The sequence below is a fragment of the Parus major genome, chromosome 4 (assembly GCF_001522545.3).
Source record: "Parus major isolate Abel chromosome 4, Parus_major1.1, whole genome shotgun sequence".
Lineage (NCBI taxonomy): Eukaryota > Metazoa > Chordata > Aves > Passeriformes > Paridae > Parus > Parus major.
This window is the reverse complement of record NC_031771.1, coordinates 47,383,150-47,408,755: the sequence shown is the minus strand read 5'-3', so window position 1 is coordinate 47,408,755 and position 25,606 is coordinate 47,383,150. Positions and strand designations below refer to the sequence as shown.

Here is a 25,606-nt window from a genome sequence, read left to right as displayed (position 1 = left end):
CCGCACCTGGGCGCGCCGGCAGCGCCCGCCGCCCTCCGCGCCCGCGCCGCGGCTCAGGGCGTTCTGGCCGGGCCACATAGTTCCTAAGGAGTCACTGGGAAGCCCGCAGGCAGGGCTTCGGCTGCGGAGCGCTGTGTGGGCCAGCGCATCGCTTCACAGGCGTCCCGTGTTGCCTAGCCCGGGCTGGGCAGGCGGCGAGTGTCCCTTCCTGCCAGGCCGGGGAGCAAAGGGCGCCCCGGCGCCGCCTCTGTCACCACACGAGCCGCGCTGAGGGCAAGCGCTCCGGCTGCGAGGGGGCAGGACAGTCTGCCAGAAGTGACACAGCGCCCATCACCTGATTAAAAAAAAAAACAAACAACCAAAGGTACTAAGCTTTCAGTGATTTCCAAGAATTCCCCAGTTCTTGGAACTCCTCTATGTCTTTGAAAAATTGTCACTCAGATGAAACCAGCATTTTGTTAGACAAAATTATACAGAAAGTACTTTAAGGTAGTCCATTGGTGGACATACACATCTGCTTCTTGAAGAGCAAACTCTCAACTTTCGTAGTTAAATCCAAGGAGGTTTCAGAGGGTTTACAGCAAGTTCTAATTATTAGATACTTAATTATCTGTGTACCCCAAAAATGCTGTTAATTTTACCTCCTGAGCTTTTATTAGGCAAGCACATTTTTGCATTTGCCTTTTTTTGACATTCTAAAGAAATTTATTGTGTTCTCGCTTGTCTTTTCAGTAATGCTTTTGTAGCATCTATCTCAGACAAGGAATTGTCCTTTCCAATTATTTGCTAAGGGGCTGATATGTTTCCAAACCAAGTGAGTGCACAGATGTGATTCAGGTAAGTATACTAACACCCTTTTTTGTCATAGCCTTTCTGGATTGTAACCTAATGACTCACAGAGTCATCTGATCACAGATTTGCCTAACATTTCCAGCTAAGCCTAGCTTGCTTTCAGAACAGTAGGAATGCCAATGAATACTGACTTTGAAAAGGAATTTTAACCACAGTAACTTAAACTATTTGAAAGATTCAGGCCCTGCAAACAACAAAAGATCGACCTCCTCTGCAAGGCTTACCTCACCATACAAAAATTCAGTTAATTACTAGTTTGTGGTGGGCTAGAAATTCTTTCTTCTCAAATTTAAGGGTATGGTCATTGGTCAATACCCTGAGCTCTATTCTCTGTCAAAAAGTTCCCAAGTCCTTCTGTAAAGCCCACTTTTCTTCCTCTTCCAGGGACCCATGTGATTTGCCCATGCCACTGGGCCAGTGGCAGCAGACTATACTTAGTTTCCTTGACCACAATACTGGATCACAAGAACTGATACAATTTTTTTCAGTGCATTTTTTTGTGAGAGGACAAGGAATGGGAGAAATTAACATTAAACACATACCCAGTTGTTCTTCTTTCTGTTTGCATTAGATCCAGAAAAATTGCAATACACACAAGATCATTTTAAGTCATGTTGTGCTATTAGGTGTTTAGGGGCTTTTCTTGACATTTTTTGTTTTGTGTCTAAGTTATATCATCAATATGACACAAACCCATATCATGTTTTATTCTTTGTTAGAAATAAAGCAGTATAATTTGATATATGGTATTTTACTCTTTGTTAGAGATCGAGTAGCATAATATATTTTAAGAAAGCTCTCAAGTCTCTATCTACAGCATTTAGTTCTCTGATGAGCATGGAATGACAACTTTCTAACAGTACAGTAAAAATGTCTTACAAAAATCTAGCAGGAAATTGCATCTTACTAATTTTGGTGTAATTCAGATATGACATAAGGCAGAGTACTATTCTAAGACTTGTTGATAAGACTGAGTTTCAAAAAATCTACTGATAGGCCTGAAAACTGTTTTATCTGATAATTTCCTCTTCCTTTGTGTTTCTATGTTGCTGTCATGAATAAGTGTTAGGCAGGTTTTTTTAGTAGATTAAGACAAAATTTCAGTCCAGAAATTAATTATAAATAGGAGCTGCATGACTTCTGTTATATTGTCTGAAAGACATTAGGGCTTTTGTATCCTAAAATATGTTTAACCATATAAGAAGATCATTCATAGTAAATATGCTAAGAATACCTTCCAGCTCATATTTATCATTTAAAAACCCTTTTAAAAGCCTGGCTTCCAGCGATTAATATTGACCTGATGTGTTTTTTTGTTTTTAACATCAGTCCTTAAGAATAACCCTGTAAGTCTGTGTTTAAGTAAAGATGGAATAATATCATCAAACTGTACAGGAACTAATCCTTAGGATATAAATGTATCCCAAATTTCCACACTGTGTGGTTTGTCATATGTCAAAATAGATGTTTGTCACATTTCTTCTTGTTCTTTAAGCTTATACTGAAATTGATTCAAGCTAGTCATTGTCCAAATTCAAATATTGTAATTTTTAGATGTGTATATTTTCAAAATCATAAATCAGTTCTACTTGCTGCATATTTATTCTATTTAAGAACTCCAAATCCAGCTGCACAAACAACTGATTGATAAGACAAAATAGGGGAAACAACTGCTACTCCTTCCTTTATGGATGGCTTACAAGTAGCTCTGATATTTACATTAAGCTTGTCAGCAACCTAAAAATGCACAGGAGATCTGAGTTGATTTGTGACTTTTAATAAGATTATTTCACTTCCTTCTGGGAAAAAAACAAATAATCCACATATTCTTATTGAATAGTCTTATTGATCAGTCCAAGCAAGGTCTAAGTTCTGAACTTGGTCTTCTGCAATTGGTTCAGTCTCATTTGCTCCTCTTCAAAGCAGAGGTAATAAAATTCATAGAGCCTCACTATTACTGTTATAGTATAATATTGATATTATTATTATTAAAAAAAGTATCAGGAAAACTAACCATGGAAATGAAATAATGCATTACAATTTTCATAAGCAGAGTTCTATCGTGAGCGAACATGTTTCACTCAGGGTAAGACAAAATGATACAAAGCTTCAGAAAAATTATAGGACGGTAGATAAGAATAAGCATTAGAGTTAAATTAAAAGTAAAAATAAGTTTTTGCATTTTCTAGGAACTGTATATGTGTCTTTGGGATTCCTCTCAGCCACTTACTCAATGTATTATAAGTCAGTTGCTTTTGAATGTCATATTGGATACCAGCCTCCATTTTTACTCAGACCTGTAAGCCAGTTTGACCCATACCCCATATTTTAATTTAATTAATAGCCAGTTTGATTTCCAGGAAGCTTTGTATATAGTTCCCTGTACCATATGATGGATTCTTGGACTATCATTTTATAAGCTAGTAATGTAATTTTATACAGATATGATAACACAATGATACTCAGTTTCACCATCTTCTTTTAATGGCTATAAGTTTTTACCTTAATGCAGTCTATGTTTTGTTAAAACTACTGACAGACTCATGAAGTAGTCCCTTTAGCTATTTTGATATTGGTATATGACTTTTGAAACAAATGTATCCCACAGAGTACTTTTTTTAGTTACTTTTACAGTGTATTGACGTTTTCCTTTTTCCTTTACCAATTCTAGTGACATTTAAGTCTGAATTAATTTTTTGGCTTATATATTGTATATAGCACTCAACTGCACATGCAAAATTCTCTCAAGAAGTTATTAGATTAATTTGAGCTCCTAATTATCATGAAACTACTTGTAAACCAACAGTAAAATTTGTTCTAATTAGCACCTCTCATATAGTAGTGATAGGTGAATTAGGAACATTGAACCTGATTTCACTTTCAACACAAGTCTGCAAAGATAGCAATTCAAAATACATTCCCTGGGACAACATGAGGTTCCAGGAAGTTAAGAAGGCTCTATCTGCTGTCTTTTGTTTGTTTGTGTGCCAAAGCACGCAATACTGAGCAGACACTTTCCTGGAATAGCCCACTCCAAGTCCTGCCCTAGGCCTGCACCAAACCTCTGGATACAGCCCTACAGACAAGCTGAGAATTGTTTCTGCAGTATTGCTTTATTGAATTCACAAGCCTAGAAATGAAAGCAGATAATTTATTCTAGCAATGTAAGGGAGTTAAGCTCCTGCTGTAAATGAAAGGTTTCTAGTTGCTGACTAAAGTTTCTCCAAGAAATCTGTCACTAGAAAATCTAAATCTAGTGTCTTTAATACTTTCTATAAGAGTACTTGTGTTCCAAATGGGATCTTATTCTACCACTTCTGTCTCTCATTTATATTTTAAGGTTTCCAAGTTGTTTTTCAATACAAATGTATCTTCAAAGCATGTGGTGTGTTCAGAGTTTTTTTATTTATTTTCTATTGCTCTCACTTAGAGGATTTGGTTACCTTGGCATAGCTTTCTGTCTTCTTTGAGAAGTTTAATGGAGCATTCTTTAACTTATTTGAAAATAAATCCCTCTAAGGAAATTTTCTGCACATCAAAGTGCTGATTTTTTCCCCATATTTATCTTTTGCACAGTTCATTGAATTGTAATGAATCACACATCATTAAGATTTTATCTCAGCATTGGCTTATTCAAACTCAACAGAAACCACATTTGACACTTTTAACGATGCTATTAGATTTAAAGGTCACTATTTCATGCACTTCTCTCTTTCATTTTACTTGTTGCTTAAGCAAATTAGTTATGGAAAGTAAAGAAATATAAAAGACATCACAGAACTATTTCTAGAGGAAAAGAATTCCGTAGTACAATCACAATTGAAATTGTTCGTAGTTAAATACAATTTCACACTATTTATGTCTGATGAAACACATTATCATAGAATCATTGAATTGTAGAATGGCCTTAATTGTAAGGAACTTCAAAGATCATCTAGTTCCAAGCCCTTGCCATGGGCAGGAATACCTTTCACTACACAGGTTGCTCAGAGCTCAATCCAAATTGGCCTTGAACACCTCCAGGGATAGTATTCTTTGGAATAACTTCTCTGGACAACCTGTTCTCTCTCTTCTGTTTTCTCTTTTTGTCACTGCTTTCTGCGCAACCCAAGAAAGCAACCCATGATAGCTGACTCACTTCCCAGCAATCAAAGGTGTTAAACTGGAAGCTTACTGTATATACAAATAACACTTCAATAGAAAACTCAAAGTGAAGATACCCCATCTGTCCATGAATAATTTCTTGTAAAGTTACTAGGTTAAGTTAGAAGCTGAGTGGTGTCAAGTCTTTAAAGTTTTACTCTACATCCCATTTCACAAAGTTTCCTTAGTTTTCTGTCTCTTCACTTCTGTCAAGTGAAAACAGTAATTTCATGTCATGTTTCTACAACCTTCCCTTTCTAAAATTTAATTAAGACTGCCATTAAACAAGTGTTATTTCAATATTGGATATAAAAGTCTATCATTTTTCTGTGTTTGATAACTACAAAATACTCTTGCTGATCACATAAAAAAAGGCGTTTTTCTTTCAAGAATTAGTTTTTCCTAAAGATTATAATTAGGTTATTACTTACGCATTTTACAGTTCAAGAGGGATTTCCAAGATTCTTTCCTGTAAATAGGATAATACAGTATATAGATTTGAGAATATGTATTGATATTTTTATCTTCTCCTTCATTCTCACTATATTTTGTAGGTAGCTCAGACTTCCTCCTCAGCTCTGAAGTTTTGCTTTTCCTAGTGTGAGGCTCTTAAACACTTGATTTGTAGTTAAGATTGCTTAATCAAGTGCTATGACTGCACTCAGAGAGAGATACCTCTTTTAACCATGTTTAACCATCATAATCACATATTTCAAAGGGATTATGTCAGTGACCAGCAGTGGTAACTGTAATAGAATGCTAAATGAAGCATTTACATCAATATATGATATAAATTCTATGGCACAGTGCATCTGTAGCACTTCCTTAATTTTTCTTATACTATTATTGCTTTTTAACTTGGGCCTTAGAATACCAGAGATGGGAAGAATAACCATTACACATATTTTGAAAAATGAACAGATCAGTAAACACACCAAAATGCATTCATTGTCACATACTGAACTTTGCATTACATGCAGAGTATATAGGCAGAACTTATTGGATCTGCACCATACACCCTAATCTCTTTTCCTGGCAGAACAATGTCCACTTCCTTTGCTATCAGCTATGCAACACTTCTAAGGTATCCTGAAAAGAACATGAATATCTGCTAAAAGGTAATTTAATTTAAATGTATTATTTGGTCCCTATTTTTCTAAATTGGATATTTTGTTCTTCCTACTATCCAAGGCTATTATTTAATATGGATGAAAAAGCTCTTTTTTAAAAGGACTTTTCAAATACTTAGAGAATATAGTTAACTGTGAATGTAACCAGGAATAGGAACTATTTTGAAACAAAATCAAGCACAGAGCAAATTTTTCCAATTAGTTTTTTTCTGCTGATGTAGCTTTGCTGATGATCACTCTTTAAAAAATCAGATTTCAGTGGATAACTTAATTTTGAGAATGAGTGCACAGGTCTTTTGTTGTTAGTTCTTTCACAAGAAATAAATAAATAACATCACAAGACCTGAAAGAAACAAAATCTAGAAACAATTCTATATTTATCACAATTGGTTTGGGACTTTTATTTCTTACATATGCGATACTCAAATTATCATTTTCTTCCTGTTGCATTAGATTACCTACCTGGACATAGGACCCTACTTCAACAATTGGGTTGCTGGATAGCCATGTCTCTTCTTGTGAGTCTGTTCTAAGAGTAATTAACTCAGGTCTGTGGGCAGTAGATAATATGACAGCTTGTCTTCATCCTGCCCCTATGGACCTGATTCTTTCTCAAGTTAAAGAATGTATTTCAGGCAGGTATTTCCAGCAAGGCTAAGGATCCACTGTGGCCAAATCTTAGACAGTTACTTCTGATCAGATATCCCTGGACTGGTTTTGTGTGTCTCTGTGTACCTGTGTCTTTTTTCCTCTGCTCAGATTTTCTCTAGTAAAGGCTGAAAGACCAAACTGTAGTTTCACTGTTAAACCTGACTGCTAGAGAATTGAGTAATACTGTACTTATCAAGTCTGCTTATTCCTGAAGTCTCAATGTTCTCATTGTAACTAATAAGCTGCACAGTACACCATCTCGGTAACTAATCCAGGCTGAATTAACTTCACAAAAGTACAAGATTAAAGTGACTCCAGCATTTACTGTATGATATAAATTTTATTATATCTAAATAACCTTTATACTAAATTCTTTATCATATTGCATTGAATTCACATGTGTTATTATAATATTTTTTTCTTGAGTGTACTCTATACTAGGCATAGTCATATATTTTCAGAGGATATACACTGTAGTACGTCTGAATAAATTGTAATGCCTACTTTATTTGCCATTCCTGTCTTCCAATTATAATATACTAATTGCAGCCACATATTCTTTTACAATTCGTAGTGTTCAGAAGGCTTCAAAGCATGGCCTAGCTAATGACCTGCACGCACCAGGTGAGGCTGATCTGGACCATGAAGCCCCATGGGGGCATGCAGAGCCCTGAAAGCTGCTACTGCACCAACTGGATCTCTTTCGTCAAGAGCTTGTGTCAAGTAAAAACCACATGATTCTTCCCAAAGACTTTATTGTTACATTATCTAATACCTGTCAATATGGTACATAAACATGAGCCTTAAATTATAAGACTATTCAGTGAACAGCATCATAGATTAAGAAATTCCATTTACATAATTCCTCACCATTCTTCTACTAAGGAGTAACAGCAAATTGAGAGCAAAATATAATAAATAGGTTTTCATAGTCCAGCACTGGCAGTGAAATTGAGATAGGATGTAGGACTTTTATTTTTTTATTTTACTAAAACAATGGATCTCCTATAAGAATAATTGAATTTAGAGACCTTCAAATTCTGATCATCAGATCATCAGACAGCCTAAATATACATTCTCTTTAAGACTGCTGAAGAATAAAAAGCCTGGAAGAGTCAACTGTAATATAAGTGGCCATTACTGTCTCATTTACTGTCGTGAGATCTGGTATAGAATCCTGTGTTTAAAAATGAAATGTCTGGGGGAACTGATTGACAGCTAGCTGAACATGAACCACCAGTGTGCTCTGGTGGCCAAGAAGGCCAACAGCATCCTGGCCTGTATCAGAGTAGTGTGGCCAGCGAGAGCAGGGAGATCATTCTCCCCCTGTACTGGGCCCTGGTGAGGCCACACCTGAGTTCTGTGTCCAGTTCTGGGCCCTCAGTTTGGGAAGGACATCGAGACACTTCAGTGAGTCCAGAGGAGGCAACGAGGCTGGTGAGGGGCTGGGAACACCAACCCTGTGAGGAGCAGCTGAGGGAGCTGGGGTTGTTTAGCCTGGAGAAAAGGAGACTCAGAAGTGACCTGTACAACTCCCTGAAGGGTGGCTGTAGTCAAGTAGGGGTCAGTCTCTTGCTCCAGGCAGCAACTGACAGAACAAGAGGACAGAGTCTTAAGCTGTGCCAAGGGAAATAAGGGTTGGATATTAGAAAAAAGGTTTTTAAGGAAAGAGTGAAAAGTACTGGAATGGTCTGGCCGACGAGGTGGTGGAGTCACCATCACTGGATGTGTTTAAAAAAAGACTGGATGTGGCACTCAGTGCCATGGTTTAGTTGAGGTGTTAGGGCGTGGGTTGGACTTAATGACCTTGAAGGTCTCTCCCAACCTAGTGATTCTGTGTGTCTGTGTGTCATTGTTGGTGAGTATATAATTGTAAATAGCCAATTAAACTTGGTTTCATAAGTACTGATCATTTGTAGCCACTGAAATAAGAAATTACTCAGATATCCTAAAATTTTAAGTCACTCCTACATAATGGAGTTATGTAACTTTCCCTTAAAGGTGCATGGTGTACACTGGTGTCTCCTGACAATCTTTGCCTGTAGCTACAAAACAGCCACTCCTTCTTGACACCTAGTAACTTTTTAATAGTCAACATCAACTCACAGTTTCTGAGCTAGAGTTTGGTTTGTGAAATACAGTACTTTTAAAATTTCTGTTTAGGCTAGAAATGCTAAGCAGTGTAGTAGCCTGAATGAAGGACAACAACTTGTAGAAGTATTTGAGCAGAAAAAAAAAATTGTTGTACCATATTCTGAACATAAAATATATATGGCTGAAAGTAAGATTTCACCTGCAGGGAAATCAGGGCAAGTCCTAGGAAAAATCTGTTACCTGAACTTTCAGGCGAGAGACACACTTCTGACAAGTGACCTGGATAAAGGAGGTTTGGAGGAGTATGTGCTTGGGCTGACCTCTTTAGCAAAAGAGCTGAGCAGATCTCTCAGCCAGCAGCTGGAAAATCTTAGAGAAATTATTCAAGACACCTGCCACTTGCTGACTGCTCTCCATGATAAACACAAAGAATTGACTGGAAGTCCAGGCAAGTATGAAGGACTTGTCTGTGAGCAGACACACTGGGTACATTAGATGCTGAGGTCTGCTGTCTGATATGCTTGGGGACCTTAATTTTCATTTGTTAGCATTTCATAGACCAAATCAATTAATATTCCCATAGTTGTATCACACTGTGGTAGGTTTTGAGTCCATTCCATGAGATTCAATATGAAATTCATAATTCTCATTATGTGATCAAAAATTATAAAAGTAAAATTAACTAAACAGAATTGTTCAAAGTTTTATGTACACTTTAGTGGGGTTATCTTGGCCAGGCACCAGATGCCAACCCAGTAACCACCCCCTCTTCAATAGGAAAAGGAAAGAAATTAAGATGGAAAAAAAATCCTGAGTTGATACAGAAAAAAATCACTTAAAATTACCATCATGGGAAAAATAGACTTAATTTAGGGGAAAATTAATTTCATTTATTGTCAATTTAAATAGATTTGGATAGTGAGAATCAAAAGCAAAACATTGAAACAAGACCTTTCCTCCACCTTTCCTTCTTTTTTCCACACTCAACTTCACTCCTTCATTCCCAATTCCTTTACCTCCTCTCCCTCCCGAGGAGTGCAGGGCAATGGCAAATTCGGGCAAAAGTCTGTCCATAACAGTTCCCTCTACACTCCTTCCTGCTTATACTTTTCCATACTCCACTGTAGGTCCTTCCCATGGTCAGCAGTTCCTGTCAGGAAAAACTGGATTGTAAACAGATATTTCTTGAGGGTATATCTAATTTCCTTGGCATCAGGTCCTCCTCAGGCTGTGTGCTCCAGTCTGGTCTCGCATGAGCTGCAAAAGAATGCCCCATTTCTGAACTAACTTCTTTCTTCTCTGACCTTGTTTTCAGGGCTGGTTCTCACACTTTTTTCCTCAGTCCTCAATTTTCTCTGGTGTTCTCATCCTTTCTTAAATATCTTTTCACAGGAGCTTTGCTCCATGCTCAGCTCAGTCCTGCAGTAGGTGGACATCAACATATTAACAAATATTTATCAAAGGAGAAGAGAAAACTAACATTTCTATCTAAAGTGTATCAACATTAAACCTTAAAAGAAGTGTATCCAACAGCCAAGGGAGGTGTTTCTCCCTCTCTACTCCACTCTTGTGAAACCTCACCTGAAGCACTGCATAAAGGTCTGGAGTCTCCAGCACAAGGATATGGACCTGTTGGAGCAGGTCCAGAGGAAGGCCATGAAGATGATCAGACAGATCAGAGCATCTGTCCTTTTATGAGAGGTTGAGAGAGTTGGGGCTGTTCGGGCTGAAGAAGAGAATGATCAGGGGATACCTTGTTGCATCCTTCTAATTCTTAAAAGGGACTTTTAAAAAAGAGGAAGAGTGATTTTTTTTTTGATATGGACACTATCACACAGTGCTAGAACAGGAGTAAACAGTTTTAAACTAAAAGAGGAGAGATTTAGATTAGATGTTAGGAAGAAATTCTTTTCTTAGAGAGCAATGAGGCACAGAAGGAGGAGAAGGTGGCAGAGAACTTGTGGATGCCTCATTCCTGAAAGTGTTCAAGGCCAGGCTGGATAAGACTTTGAGCAACCTGGTCTACAAGAAAGTGTCTCTGTCCAAGACAGGAAGGAAGGTTGGAAAGAACCTTAAAGATCATCTCATTCCAATTCAAATTGTTCTTTTATTCTATGATGACTTTATGATACAAAGAGATTACAGACAGAAGTATTTAGCTATGCTTGTGTTTCTGAGTCTTGACTTACATATTTATAAAGTCTGTAATAATAACAGAACATTTGGGTTTAAAAAGCCTCCTTCTAGGCTCCTAGCAAGCTAACTGTCCTGTTTGCCTCATGGTTTATGTGATTTTTTTAATTCTTTTTTTGTCAGGTTTCCAAGAACCATTCTTCTTCCAAAAAGCAGCTATTTCTCACCTGAAAAATTCCCTTAAACCACTCACTCAGCAAAGAGGTTTGGAGACAGTCACATATAAACTACCTCTGTATTCTAAAGCTGTGTTATTAAACATCAGAAAAAGCACAGAAAGCAAAGTGTTAGAAAAGAGATGGGGGAGGGGAAAAACACAAAAGAAGACTTATTTCATGGTTAACCTTGTAATTGAACGCAAAATGTGTCTTTCCATGTGACACAATTGGATCATATATGGTTACAAGTCCATGCCTTTTCTTGCCCATATTAGCCACATCTACAGCGTAGGAAAATGCCATTGCTTTGAAATACCCTGTTATCTTCAAATTTAATTTCAGGGAAGTTTAAAGGGCTGTACAGTTTATTTGAGGATTTTTTTGTTTGTTTTCTTTACAAAGCTACCCCATGACAATGCAAAATAAGGGGGGGAAATGTAAATTCTGTCAATTTTGCCTAAGCTTGAACTTTGCCTTACAGTGAAACTAGGAAGTGGCCTTTTACAACCTCTTCTGCAAACAAGCTGTTATTTCCAATCTTTTTCTTTCATTTCTCAGTCCTGTTAAACTGTCTAGAATTTTTTCACTGCTGTAGAAGTGCCTGTGGAAAAACAGTAAAATAATATATTTTTTTAAACTACCAGTGTAAACTATATTTAAAAATGTATTTTCTTCCCTTTTTTCTTTATTTTTTTCCAAATACAGTCAAAGTCTAACAAGTCACTTGGAAACTGACAAAGTATTAGAAAGGAATAATTATTAGACCAAGTTAAATAATAAAGAACTATTCTGAACTGTATTTTTTGTTGGTTTAAATTAATCAGATGTAAATAGAGATGAGCGGTCTCTCTAGATCACATAATATCACTCATTGTTATGTGATGGCATTCTTAATAAAATTATTTTACAAGCTGAAAACCTTGAGGTATTTATATACCTCATATGACATTGAAAAATCGAATGTCAAAAGTGAAAGTCAAAGGCTTCCTCTAAGACTTGTGTCAGCCCTTTCTGTTTTTCTTGTGTGTATCTGTACATTGTAAGTGGAGAGCATACCATACTGTGTGGTACTATTGTCTTATTTGTACTGACTTGCACGAGATTTAACCTGCAAAACAAAATTATCCAGGATCTCATGCAGCAAACAGAAAGAAGCAAAAAATTTTCCAAGGTTTGCAATATATCTAACTAGTGAAGATACCTCTCCAGTTATAGGGGCTGACAGCATAAGATGCAGGAAGAGCTCGAAGTAATACATTTTAAATCCTTGGAGACAATATCAGGAATATTTTTTAAAAAGAGGTTTAAGATTAGAAAAATAAGGGATCATAAAATATACAAGTTAGAATCTTACATGAAATGTCACATAATGATTGTGTGCTTCTTGTGGATTCTTCTTCACAAAGTGGTTTTAATTACATGCAAGGGTAACCTTCAGCATTCCTATAACTGGATATTACAAACTGCTGAGCTTCAGTATTATATGCAGGTCAGTGGTTTTGTGTTTTCATCTATTCTTCATAGAAAAAAATTCAGAGCTGCTAAGGTCTGAGTTTAAAATTAGGTCCATGTATAACAGCCTTGCTAGAGACATATGTATTAGAATCTTGCAGGATTCAATTTCAGGAAATATAATGTTTATTTCTAAAGATCTCTCCAAATTGATTTGGCAATCAATACCATGCTTTGGATTGATTGTCATTAAGAATTTAGCTAGATCAGTGTCTGATCTTTAGAAAAGTGTTCATTAGAGTTGCCAGAGTAAAACTTTGACAAATACACACACAGTTGTTCTTAGACAAGTACAAAAATGTACTTGACTATACTTGGTTCTTTAGAAATTGACTCCACCTGAATAGCAATATATGCAAAAACATTAAATGGAGGCCAGGAAACAGAGTGTGCTTCACATATTGAATGGTTCTATGGGATTCAATAAGTATGCATATAATAGTTTTCACATTTTTGTCTAGCTTTCATAGTAAAATTTAATTGGTTATTTACTTGTTGCCTCAGGATACAATGGAATTATAGATTATCTGCAGAAAGGGAAGGAGTATTTGATAAATACAATCTCACACCTTCAAGAGGCAGAAAATAAATTTATGCTGCAAGCTGCAGACAAGATTCTCAGAACCAGACTGCTGAAAATGCTTCTAGAGAAACAGATATATGTTGTTCAGAAGGAGAAGTAACAGACTCTGTGCAAGCATCTTCCAGTCCCAGTCAGCAATTCCAAAGAACTCCTTCCCTGAAAAAGACAGAAAATCAGAATGTTAATCAAAACCACACAGGTGAAATTAAAACTGTAGGAAAAATTGTGTCCTTAGCAGAAAGTAAATTTCCTTACGAACAGGACACTGGCAGAAAATCCCCAATGAAAAAGGAAGAAGATGAACACCACCTATCAGTGATCTCTTTTACAGAGAAAAAAGAGTACAATGGGAAGGAGAAATTTCATAGAGGAAGCTTTGTTACTGAAAAGCTTCCAGAACTGTCTTTTCAGGATGCTCTTACAAGCAGTGAGGAAGACATTTTGTCTGGGACATTGACAGGCATTTGTGACTGAAACATCACAAACAGTTTTGAACAGGAGAAAAAGGAAGTAGTCAGGAACAACTTAAAAGGGCTGGAAAGTGATGAGCACAGAATGACAGAGAAAATGGAAGTCAGTAAAATGGAAAAAAATAATGAAATTTTTAGAAATTACCTAAGTACCTTCACATCTTCAGCACAAACCTATGATCTTACTAGTGTGAATCTTTCTGTGAGTGATTCAGAAGAAGTACAAAAATCTAGATACTCTATTAACAAAGAATAAGCATATATTCTCCCTTTTTTTAGGAATAGTTAATAACATAATTATTGCTTATTAACTTATGAACATGTGTGGGTGCAGAAACTCAATATACATCCAGTGAACATCTGCTGGTCATGCGCATAACAGCAGTTTACAATTTGAACATGCACAATGAAGATACTTCCCTTTGATCTAAAGTAGACTTTTAAGTTTCTATTTGCATATTTTTTTTTTTATCACAGAGAGGAACTGGGTATCAGCCAATAAAGTCAATGATCTTCAAATTGTTTGAAATCAGTAGGAAAGGACTACAATCAGTTATACAGTAATTTTAATGTTCTGGAACAAGCTAAACATAAAAATTTTAATTATTTTCTCATTTATATATAAAAATATTTTTCTGAATTATCTTCTTATGCTTCATTATAGCACATCATTGAAGTATTTAATTAAAAATACAATACACTACCCCACTCAAAATGCAATTTTATTTTTTTTTAATAGATCTCTAGTCAAATGGAGTGGTAAAAATAAACAGGAAGTAGAGGAAATAGCTTGTTTTATTAAAGCCCCTGCAACTGTTCTGGAGAATCTGAAATGTAACATACTCAATGACACTAGTTCCTTGGTGGTGGATGATTCTGAGGAGCTGGTCAGCAATGTCATCAGTATCGAATGTTATGATTATGAAAAACTACTTTTCCCTATCAACATTGCAATCCCATTTACTTCATGCTTCAGAGGAAATTATCGGGAGATTATGGTGAAGGTGACTGATATGAACTTTCAGGCAAACTACTTAACTCCTGTTTCTTTGCAAGAATATCAAGGAAACCATAAGGTTTCTCTCATCAAAGCATTGTAAAAGCATTTGAGGTTCTCAGTTAAGTCTCTTGGAATTTTTCAAGTTGTCATTATTAAATCATATTGCCCACTATGTGTGGTTCAACACAATTTTTCTTTCACTTTTTAAAGCACTAATTCTATTTGAAAAATATTATTTAATAATATTCTTTTTCTTGCTTCCAATGTTAAGCAAATGGTTGATCCCACAATACTAAATAGTTGAGTCATATTTCATGATTATTATAAATACATGTAATGCATTGAATTATTTGATAAAAGTAAAAGTTAGGGAGAATCACTGTGCTTTTAGATCACAACAAAGTAACACAGTTCCATTAGTACAAGTACAAACTCTATCTAAAATGAACACAGGATGGTTCTCTTTTTAAATGCAGAAGCGTTGTGGTGGACCAAATTCATCACCTAGTTTATAAGTTTATTTCATTTCACCCCAATCATACACTGGAATATGAATGACATCACATGATGACTAAAGATCACCACATGGCTGGGCATGCTAGTGGCAACAATACTCAACGTTACCCTCTCAAACTGTGAAACACAGCTTCCTTTCCCTCCAATACTCTAACCCACATTCTTTTTATTCAGAAAAGCTTTGCAGAAGTGAAAATTTATCATCTGGGTGTTTTTTCTGTATTGTCATGCTTAAAGAAGGAAACATTTACTGTTCCAAAGACAGGACTCTTACAAAAGCTAAACGTGGATTCTAGAATCTCTTTCTGTTACTATCCAGAAACATTCAGTTCTCCAGCACCTGTGCAGTTAAAGGTAAGCTTGAAATATGTGATACTTGTTCCATAAGCCTGTTGTCTGATCAGTTCTGAAGTCAGTATGCCAATGATGTTGAAGTGAAATCTTTTCCAATATCAAAAGTCTACAAAAAGTGGTTGCAGCTTCACATCCTGTACATGCAGATTTCCTGTCAGCCTTGTTAAAACCACATGTCAGGCATAGATTTAGCTAAAAAGGTCTATCTACCTTTGTTTGACATAGTTCAGAAAATACAGAAATTTTCAATAAAGATGTGTCAACTCATAACTTTAGTTGCTTGGCCCAGTGGTGAGAACATTTTTCTCACTGACTTCATCCTTGGTGCCAGCAAGGTTTTTATCATGTATTAGTCTTTGGCTGAGTTTAGTCTGAAACTGTGCTTCAGTTATGTTTCTCCCTTTCCCCATTAAGATGTTAATTTGGAAGTATGGAGAAACTAAAATTATAAAACATACAGATTAGAAAAAGTCTCAGAAATTTTTCAAAATATGAGGAAGCTCATGTGTTTCAAAACTTGAACTCAGATCAGGAACAAAATAATATAAATATTTTAGGCAATAAAAGTTCCAGTTTTTTATGACTTTCAAGCACTTTTCTATGCTTTGTATGAAGTGCTGTTACTTTGGTTAGGTTGTTCTTGGGTTAAAAAGAGGAGTCTGACTCTTCTGTTATAGCCTAGCCAACTCCAAAAGATAAATCAATTTGCAAGAAAATCCAGGCATGTAATGGAAGATTTATTTTTTTGCAAGTTGATTGTACAATTTCTTTCTATATTTAGATTCAGCCAATTGAGTCATCATTGGTTTCAGCATTGAAAGCAAGACATGATAGGTTTCACTCAGTGATATCTACTAGCACACTGGTTCATGTCCAGCATCCTTCAGCCCAACCTTTTAACAGTTCAGTCACTATTACTCCACCATGTCCTCCAAACCCAGACAAGAAGAGGCAAGGAGATGAGACAGGCCATACAAGAGCCATTAGTGCTACAGTAAAGAGGGTTTCTGCAGCAGTTTCTCCTCAGTAAGAACCTCAATTCAAATTCACCACTTTTTATGACATCAAAATCAATTAATTTTAACAGCTGTTGGTTTATAATTTCTTGAATTAAAAATGTGTTTGCTCTTTAATATAGATTGCAATACCTGTGAGCATTATTAGAAACACTAGAGCAAACCCTCAAAATTTCCATGCTATAGCTTCACCAGAAAAAATAATACAGTATTTGATGTATCTTATTTAAATATGCTGACCACTACATTTCTAGCAGGGGTCAAAATGAAGACTTTGTGAGCTTTTTTCAGCAAGAAACATTCAGACATCTTCAATAAAGTCAAACATTGAACACAAAAAACAGACATGACTTAAAGCTTCTGTGTTCATAACACACCAAGCTGATTTGAGTCTGACCTTTGAATTTTCTCATCTCTGCTTATACACATTCCAGTGGCTGCCTGAGTCAAAATGCATGGCACAGTGGTTTATAATAAGTCAGTTTTATATACTAGATAAAGGTCTAGATTTTTCCCAAGTATGCAATACAATATTTCTAAAACTTAGACTTTTTGGTATGTCTAAAAAAAAAAAAACAACATTAAAACATGAGAACTAAAAAAACACTCTAAGTTTCACCAGTGGAGAATTGAAAAAAAAAAATCTTTTCATAATTATATCATTCACATACTCTGGAGTATATTTCCAGATACAGATTTTAAGCAAGGTGGGTAAGCCAGAAAAAGTCATCAAGGAAAGCAGAGGAGAAAACAACTGCAAACACAAGCTTAGTTCTTTCTGCAGAACTATTTTTATCTTGTTATTTCTGTAATTACTTGGCTTTCCAGGGCTGTGAGCGCTTCTGTGAGAAAAAGTGGGGACAGTCTCAGTGATACTTTGAAATAATTAGGTTATGGAAACAAAGAAGAGGGGTGGAAGGTGTTTGATGATGTTATTATCCAGAATGCACAGAATGGGCTTGTATCTTTTGAATTCAACGAGCATTTAGAAAGGTAATGTATGAATAATTTAACATAATTTTATTTACTGAAATATTTAGTTCTGTGTTTACAAATAAGTGGAACTTAATAGTGCTAAGAAATCATCCATTTTTAACCATTACCTTGCTCTTAGATTTGTTGCTCACAATTACAAAAAAAACCCCAACTTTTTCATTTATAGAATGTACACAATGAGGTATATAAAAACTTGAAACAGGAAATACAGATATCAGTCTTAACTGGCAAATGTGATTTAGTTTCTAACTAAAAAAAAATAATGTTTTTTAAATTCTTATTACAAAATATTATCTTACTTTCATGTAAAATTCATATGTATTTGAAATCACAGCTACATAGTCAATATATGCTACACTACAAACACAAGCAGATTTCCACCTTTTCATGTGTTAGAAGCAAGGATGAATAGGTAGCAAAAGTTCTCTTGGAGACTGAGCCCCATATTATTTTTAAGAATAAATTATTAGCAGTTGATAAAGTCATTTAAAATAAAGCCTTTTAATTTAATTTTCTTTCCTTTTTTTGTATTTATTTATTTTTAATACAGCTTTGTGGTAATTCACCTGTCATTCCCTTTGGAAAACATGTATCTTCTCCTCTTTGCTCAGGCTCTGGAAGAAGCTCTCGGAAGCACCATGGCTAACGTGATATTGTATCAGAAAAGAGAAGATCCATATAAAATAGTAGTTTTGCTATCTGCATCCAAAGAATTGACCAATGAACTTCAAAATCTCTATGAGGAGGGTTATTTTGGTCCCCCAGAACCTACACAGCAGTTCCCATTAAGACAAGGAGAGCAAATTCATTTTAGATTTAGAGGAAACATTTCTGCTTCAGGAAAGGCAATTAATTCATGCATCTGTATGAACATTATCAATTACCTCAGCTATTAAAAAATCTTGTATGGGAACACTGGTCGTTAGTCACAGTACATTTAGTTATTTCAGTGTTTTGTTTCTGGTCAAAGAAAGGAATGTGGAGCTTAATGAGAAACTGCTCCAACTCTAAAGAAAATGATCTACCTGAACGAGCTCCTGAGCAATGTGCTCTAAATGACCCTGCTTTGAGCAAGAGAGTTGAACAAGATAATCTTTAGATATCTCTTAAACACCTGTGAATTCTGTGAAACCTGGTCCCTCAGAAATATACAGTATTTTAAGAATTCTTTTAAAAGGACAGGTTTCTCTCTGCTGTTTTTTCTGTGTAAATTCACTTAGAGTGAGCAAGAAACCAAGGCAAAATATTGCCTGTTGTAAGTTCCACTGTGATTTGAGGTGATGAGTTATTCCATTTGTTAGCAGCCTAAGAAATTCCACGTAGTGGTTGCCACCATTCAGAGTCTTGCTTAAAGGGAAAAGTGATATGAAGCCTCTGAAAGCTTTTCACCTAAAATTGCAAATAGTCTCTTCTGTCTGAGTTAGAGTGAACATAGAAATATGTATTTGGCCCTCTGAACATTTTATTCATAAACTCTCCCATTGAAAACTGCATGTAATCTAAAGAAAGGAATATTCTCAGAAAGAGAAGTCTCCAGACCCTGAGACGTCTGCTTATATACACAAAGGATAGTGTATATAGATATATCAAATAAATAGATTTAGAAAACCTAAAACTGCATCTACCCCTCTGCTGCCATTCATTTTGTTGTTACAGATAGACATCCATCCTGAATAGCCAGAAAGCAAATACTTCTAATTCCATTCACAACACCCTTTTATTTTTATTCTTCGTTATGTACATACCTCCTTTTCTGTTCCTTAATTTTCAATTTGTAGCACTGACTTCACCACTTATCCTTTAAGCCAGTTATAAAAGGGCTAAAAAAGCTAGCTACAAAGATATGCCTACTACTGAAGCAAGCTGACCTCAGATGTTAAAAAAAGCAATAATTATGATGAAGAGCAACCAAGAAACAACCAAATGTTGTGTGATTACCTTTACTTGACTCATGCTAATGAATTTGTTTAGATGCCATGTATCTGAATGCAGGGTAAAAACATTTTTAAAAAAAAAAACATTTTATTATACGGACTGCAGAGAATGGAGAAGACTTCAGCAAATTCTACAGACTGATTTTTCATTCACAAAGACAACCAAGGCTTCCAAATTAAAGAAGTGGATGAATTTGGTAACCACAGTTCACCTCATTACACAGGAACAGCAGTGTTTTGTAAAATTACCAGAGAGATGATACCAAAGAAATGGGAACAAACCTTACCATATGATGAATATCAACACCAGTCTCCACTGTGCAAATTAGCATTAACATTGCCCAGGGTGCGTTTCTCACTTGATAACATTAGAGACCTTTCCCTTTGTGCCTTACCATATATTTATTAGAAAAAGGATCTTGGTATGACTTTTGATTTACAAATACACACGAGACTTCTGGTGCATCATCGATGTACAAACATTCTCAGAATTTCTCTTAGCTGTAGGGAGGGATCCATATCCAAGTAAGTATGGAAGAATTTCTGGCAGAAAATTTTCACCTATCTACTCTCCCCAGCTGTTACAGCACTGTGAAATTATTAGTGAAGTTTCACTTCTATCATTCTTGTTTCACTGTCTTGGGAGCACAGAATTGCAAATTGTAGGATCGTTAAATGGTTTGTGTAACCTGTCTTCCACCGATCACCTGATTATTCTATTATTCCTGATTAGCCTCTTCAGTACAGTCATATGGGCAATTATCTCCATCTCTGGTGAAAGCTAATGCTATATAAATTAATCTTTAATATTTCTGCAATTAAATCTCATTGTAAACTTTTCAAAGAGCCTATATACCAGCATACTATACTGCACAAAATGCTACCACTAAGCTATTACTATCAAAGTTGCATATATTTTAATATCAAAATATCTACAGAAACACTTAGTCTAAATCTCTGGTGACAAACAGTAGCATGTCTCTGTTTTTGAACTGATTTTTAATTTTCTTTACACTTTTCTCAACAAAATTATCTTTTTTCCAGATGATAGTTAAAAGAATCTGGAATGTCTGATTTTGGTTATGACAAAGACAGATGGAATATTTTTAAGGCACCCATTCTGAATACTACATTTTCACTCATTTCTGTAAAATTCCCACCTAAATTTCTTTTGTAGAGATGGCAGCAACTATACAATCATAAGTCATTTTTTATATGTATATGCCCTCATTATCCACTCACAAATATATCGCTGGCAGTGATCAAAAGAGTCTTTGTTTACTTTGTATGAAACAATTCACATCAGTTTTTTACTTTAAACATGTATTTTTACAGAAGTAATCTGATCTTCACTAATGATTCCTATTTATGGTGCTTTCATTTCCTCAGCAACGGAAAACACTTGTTCCTCTAACCTATTACATTGAACACAAGTCAGATACAGTGCATTAGGTCTGATGTCAAGGATGTGTGTGCAAATCTACTGATTTTAAAGATTTTGTATTTATGTGACACAATGGGCTAAGGAGGTAAAAGAGGAATTTCTCCTTTTCTTTCTGTCCTGTTTGATGTGCTACTGGAGTCTGGTCATGTCTGAGAGGTCCATTTGACAGAGCACCTCAATGTTACTGGCAGGGAACACTTTGCAAAAATAGATTGCTCTAATACGCACAGACATTATAAAATTACCATTCTGCTGAAGTTTTATGTCTAATGACTGTCTAACAGCAGAATAGCACACTCTTCCCTGCTTCAGAAAGGCAGTTGCTTGGCTAATTGAAGGGCCTTCCAGACTAGAAAACTGCTTTGGCTGCTAAGAGTATTTTACTTAAGCTGTCAACCAGAACAGCAGGACCACATGCTGGTGCAGCTGAACCGTGGCTGAATTCAGCACTTCACCACAGACACTTAATCTTTAAAGGCAATTTACTGTTTTAGATCTAATGCATTGTATGTTATTACACTATTTCTAGACAATACTAATTTTCAATTCTTATAATTTTTACTACTATTTTAACACTAAGTAGCATAAAGTGGTTCCGATTAAAGTCAGTGCATGGGTAATTGAGTTCATCTACAATAACTTTGAAAATCTAATACAGACCTTTGAGGTGGTAAATTCTCATCAATGAATGAAAATAAATTTAAATACAATTGTGTAATTAAACAAAACCAGGGAAAACTGTCTTGGAAGAAAAGCAATGCCCCCTTCTGGAAGAGCTTTAAAAACCCTTTATTCTGAGAAGTTTTTAGCCATGTCATTCTATCTTCACATTGGGGCACATCCAATGACAGAACTGCTGTAGAAGCATGCAAAACGAGACAGATTCAGATCATAGAATCCTAGAATAATTGGGGTTGGAAGGGTTCTTTAAAGGTCACCTAGTCCAACCCCCAAAAGCAGTACAGCACAGGATGGTTTTGCACCACTATGCAGTGTGTAATTTGTGCATTCTGTGGACAGCAAAATCACCTCCCAGGATGACTGCATATAGACCTCATGAAAAGTTGTTTAATTCACAATAGGTAATGGTTTTGAATATATTGACCTTATGGCTGTGCACCTAGTACATTTGAGACACTCCAAATATTGAACAATATTTAAAGTCTGTATTATAGAAGTGATTAAGATAAGCTCCATAATGCTCAGTATATCAGAAAGAAAATAATAACTTTTCCAGTGAGAGTTTCATGCTCTTAATTCCCCAAGCAAAAACAGAAGATCAGTGAATAATCCTCAGGCAAATCTCCATGGGAGAGCCGTGAATAAACAGCCAGGTAATACAACTGAATGTGTGTGACAAAAGTAACATGGAATCTGACAGAAGATAATTTTACTTTCAAAATAAAAAAATAAAAAAAAATCTCAATTTCACTTCATACAAACTAATCTCTTTTTGTGCTCAATACTTACATAAGTAATTTCTTCTTCTATGTGCAGTAGGAAACAACACTAAAGCCCAGTAGACTTCAGTCTTTCTCAGCCCTAGATAAAACAGGACAAAGTATTTTTTCTTCCTCTCCAATGTTCAGAGGAAGAAAGAGGGAAAACTTTTTACCTTCTAAAGGAATTTATCTTTTGAATTTTAATGATTTTTCATGGTGTTTTATTAAAAGCTGAACTATGTAAAGTGAATAACTGTAGCTGCAAATACAGTGTAGTTACCTGACCTAACAATAGCTACTACATACCTAAAAATTGTTCTTTCCCTTGAAAAGAAGGCAAAGTTAATGCAGTACTCAAAATTAGAATTTGTAGCATTTACGGAAGTACTATACAGATTTTCTATACATCACTTAGGCATAATGCTATCAATCAAACATTTGTAAAATAGCATGAAGGACGAACTTTTTATGAGATAATAAATATCTATTTGATAGACGAAAAATGTATTAATTTCTTTATTTTAATATCTATATACTCTTTTATACTTGCTGATGGTGTTAATTGGTTCTTCATAATGACAAAAATATTCTTTGTAAGTAGAACAAATTTTTAATGCTGAGTTAAATCCCCAAGATTTTACTGCAATCCACTCCCAAGTCATACACCTCATCTCTTACTCATAATCATTTCTCTTTCCTCAACACATTTTCTTTAATAGCATGAAAAACTGATCCACCATCCACAAAGTATAAAAATATTTTTTTCTGATTCATCAGGAAAGAAAACAACCATTAAATTAATATCAATATAAAAGAGCTATACTTGCTATTTTTTTTAATTCCAAGATTTGTTTCACCTCTTACTGACACTTGAAAACATCATATCAGGAAGGAAATAGTTAACACATTAAGATATAGTCAAAGGAAAAAAGATCTGTTTACCAGGAAATGCAAAAGTTCTTGTAAGATATTGTTGTAGTGGAATGCTTGAACAGCATATAATTTTATGTATAAGAAAATTCAGTTTTACTGGAAAGCTCCAGCATAATTGATGGATCAGTTGCAATAAATACTGAAACCCTTTTTATTAATTGCTAACTTTCCCCATTCAGTTCCCAAAATTATAGATCATTGCTGAATCTGTTCTTGACCAAATTCACTTTGTACCGCAGAGCAGTTACCAAAATGGCATTGGAAAGGAGATGGGATGATGTTTTCACCAAAGTATAAAACACACCCTATTTAGTAGGGGTTTTTACCTACTGAGCTTCCAGCTGTAAAAAGCTTTTCAAAAAAAGGAAGATTTATTCTTACTTCACTAATTTTTGCTCTTCAGAGGCCCTATGGGACAACTTGCTGTTTTGGCTTGCAGAAGAGCTTGCAGAAGATAATACATCATTGTTTGCTTTATGTTTACCTGTTCAACGGAGCGTAGTTCAGCTTGTTAGGCTGAAGTGCCCTGATAATTTCACACACCAGATCTATGAGCTGCTTTGCTGCTGGAAAAAGACCCTTCCAAAGTCAGCTGATAAAGCAGCTCCTGTCTTGCTATTTGCAGAAGAGTGGCAGAAGCGATCTTTCAGAAAAGCTTCATTTAAAGTAGCAAAATAAGGTGTTCACTTGACAGAACCACTGGCAACTCACAGCCCCAAGTTCTCTTCTTCCTTGTTGAAGTGTATGAATATTTCCATGATACTTCTGGAAAGAACAAGTGACAGAGATATCAGTCAACATAAGACTATTTGTTTATTTTCAACCTCTTTACTAAAGCCAGGTACAATAGCCATGTCCTCGCTTGATAAAGGTGAACATCTCCTATACAGAAAAGTAAGATAGATTTCTGAGGACTTAAACTGTTTGCACATGCCATATTCAGTCAACACAATATTTCTACATATCTTAAACATTAGAAATTATTCATTACATCAAAATCATATGAATCATTGTAAAATATATGGATTACTTTATGTCCAGTATTAATAATTATGAAATTCTTCACACTAAAGCCTAATGTACAGACAGAGGTAACTTCTTATTTTCAGATTTGTTAGCTATTAATTCTGCTTTTATATTCTCCAATAATATTTTTCATTCTTGTGAATATCATACAAGATTTCAGTGTTAGCTCCTGTGAATATGTAATCTCTTTCTGGAATTTATGAGATTTGTTGCCTCAACAAAATCTGTCAATCTATCATTGTAATGGAGTCTTTTAGGTTACCATCAAATGTGGAAAAAGAACTTTTTTCATTAAAATTTTAAAATGTATGGCTTTGACATTTTGTTTGTTTTACTAAGGTCTTGTATTGAAGGTACAGATAGTAAACGAGAAGTATTTGTGCCATTCCTTATTCATGTTTTCAATCTCTAAAAACTCATTTCTTTCCAAAATGCTGAATAAGACTAACCTAATTTTGAAGTCAGAATGACTTAAAAGTCTTAAAAATTAAGTCAGAGCAAAAGCAAGGTTGGTGTTCTATAATGTGTTTCTACTGAAATAATATTTAATTTACCATCTTCTGTTATTTACTTCTATATTGCAATCCACCTCATAAAACACACCAAAAAATTATCTAAACACTAAAGTGATTTCTGTTAAAGGCAAAAGTCAGTTAAAAACAATTCTGAGAGCAAGCTGACTCCTTAGAACTTACACATATTGTGATTACACAGGCTGTCACATCTGTGACTTCCCTACTGCTTCAGCAACGTGCAACAGATGCCTCTTTCAAGCCCACCTGTGCACAATTAATTACTGTTATTCTTCTGATACCGATTTCATGCACCAATTATTTTCCTTTTTCACCTCTCCTTTAATCAAATAATATAAAATCTAAATATTAATCTTAATCAAAACGTTATTGATCTAAATTTTATTCATTTTTAGGCTATTTAGAAACCTTGTATGTCTTGCTGACAAATCTTAATTGGGATACATAGATAGTCTGTGTATTTTATTTATAGAGGTCCTATATTTGCAACATTTACAAATTGCTACTGTAAATGAGAAAATTGCATGGTTAAAGATAAATAGGAATAGTATTAATTAGTTTTATCATCTAGTCACTAATGTCTCATCCTAGGTTATTATCAGTTTTTAGATGTAAGACAAATACAT

General features: G+C 35.2%; 1 protein-coding gene and 1 long non-coding RNA gene across 2 annotated transcripts; both read left to right on the top strand.

Moving 5' to 3' along the window:
* Positions 1-34: 34 nt before the first annotated feature.
* On the top strand, positions 35-8,135 carry LOC107203485. Its single transcript, XR_001521197.2, has 3 exons — positions 35-364; positions 733-837; positions 7,351-8,135. It is a non-coding gene; the product is annotated as an uncharacterized LOC107203485 (long non-coding RNA).
* A 3,728-nt stretch (positions 8,136-11,863) lies between these two features.
* On the top strand, positions 11,864-24,708 carry DTHD1 (death domain containing 1). Its single transcript, XM_033513898.1, is given in 7 exon segments — positions 11,864-14,862; positions 15,540-15,656; positions 16,438-16,682; positions 17,501-17,665; positions 18,219-18,513; positions 19,711-19,772; positions 19,774-24,708. Coding segments are annotated over 7 exon segments (1,629 nt in total). The 5' UTR covers positions 11,864-14,355; the 3' UTR covers positions 20,012-24,708.
* Positions 24,709-25,606: the final 898 nt, after the last annotated feature.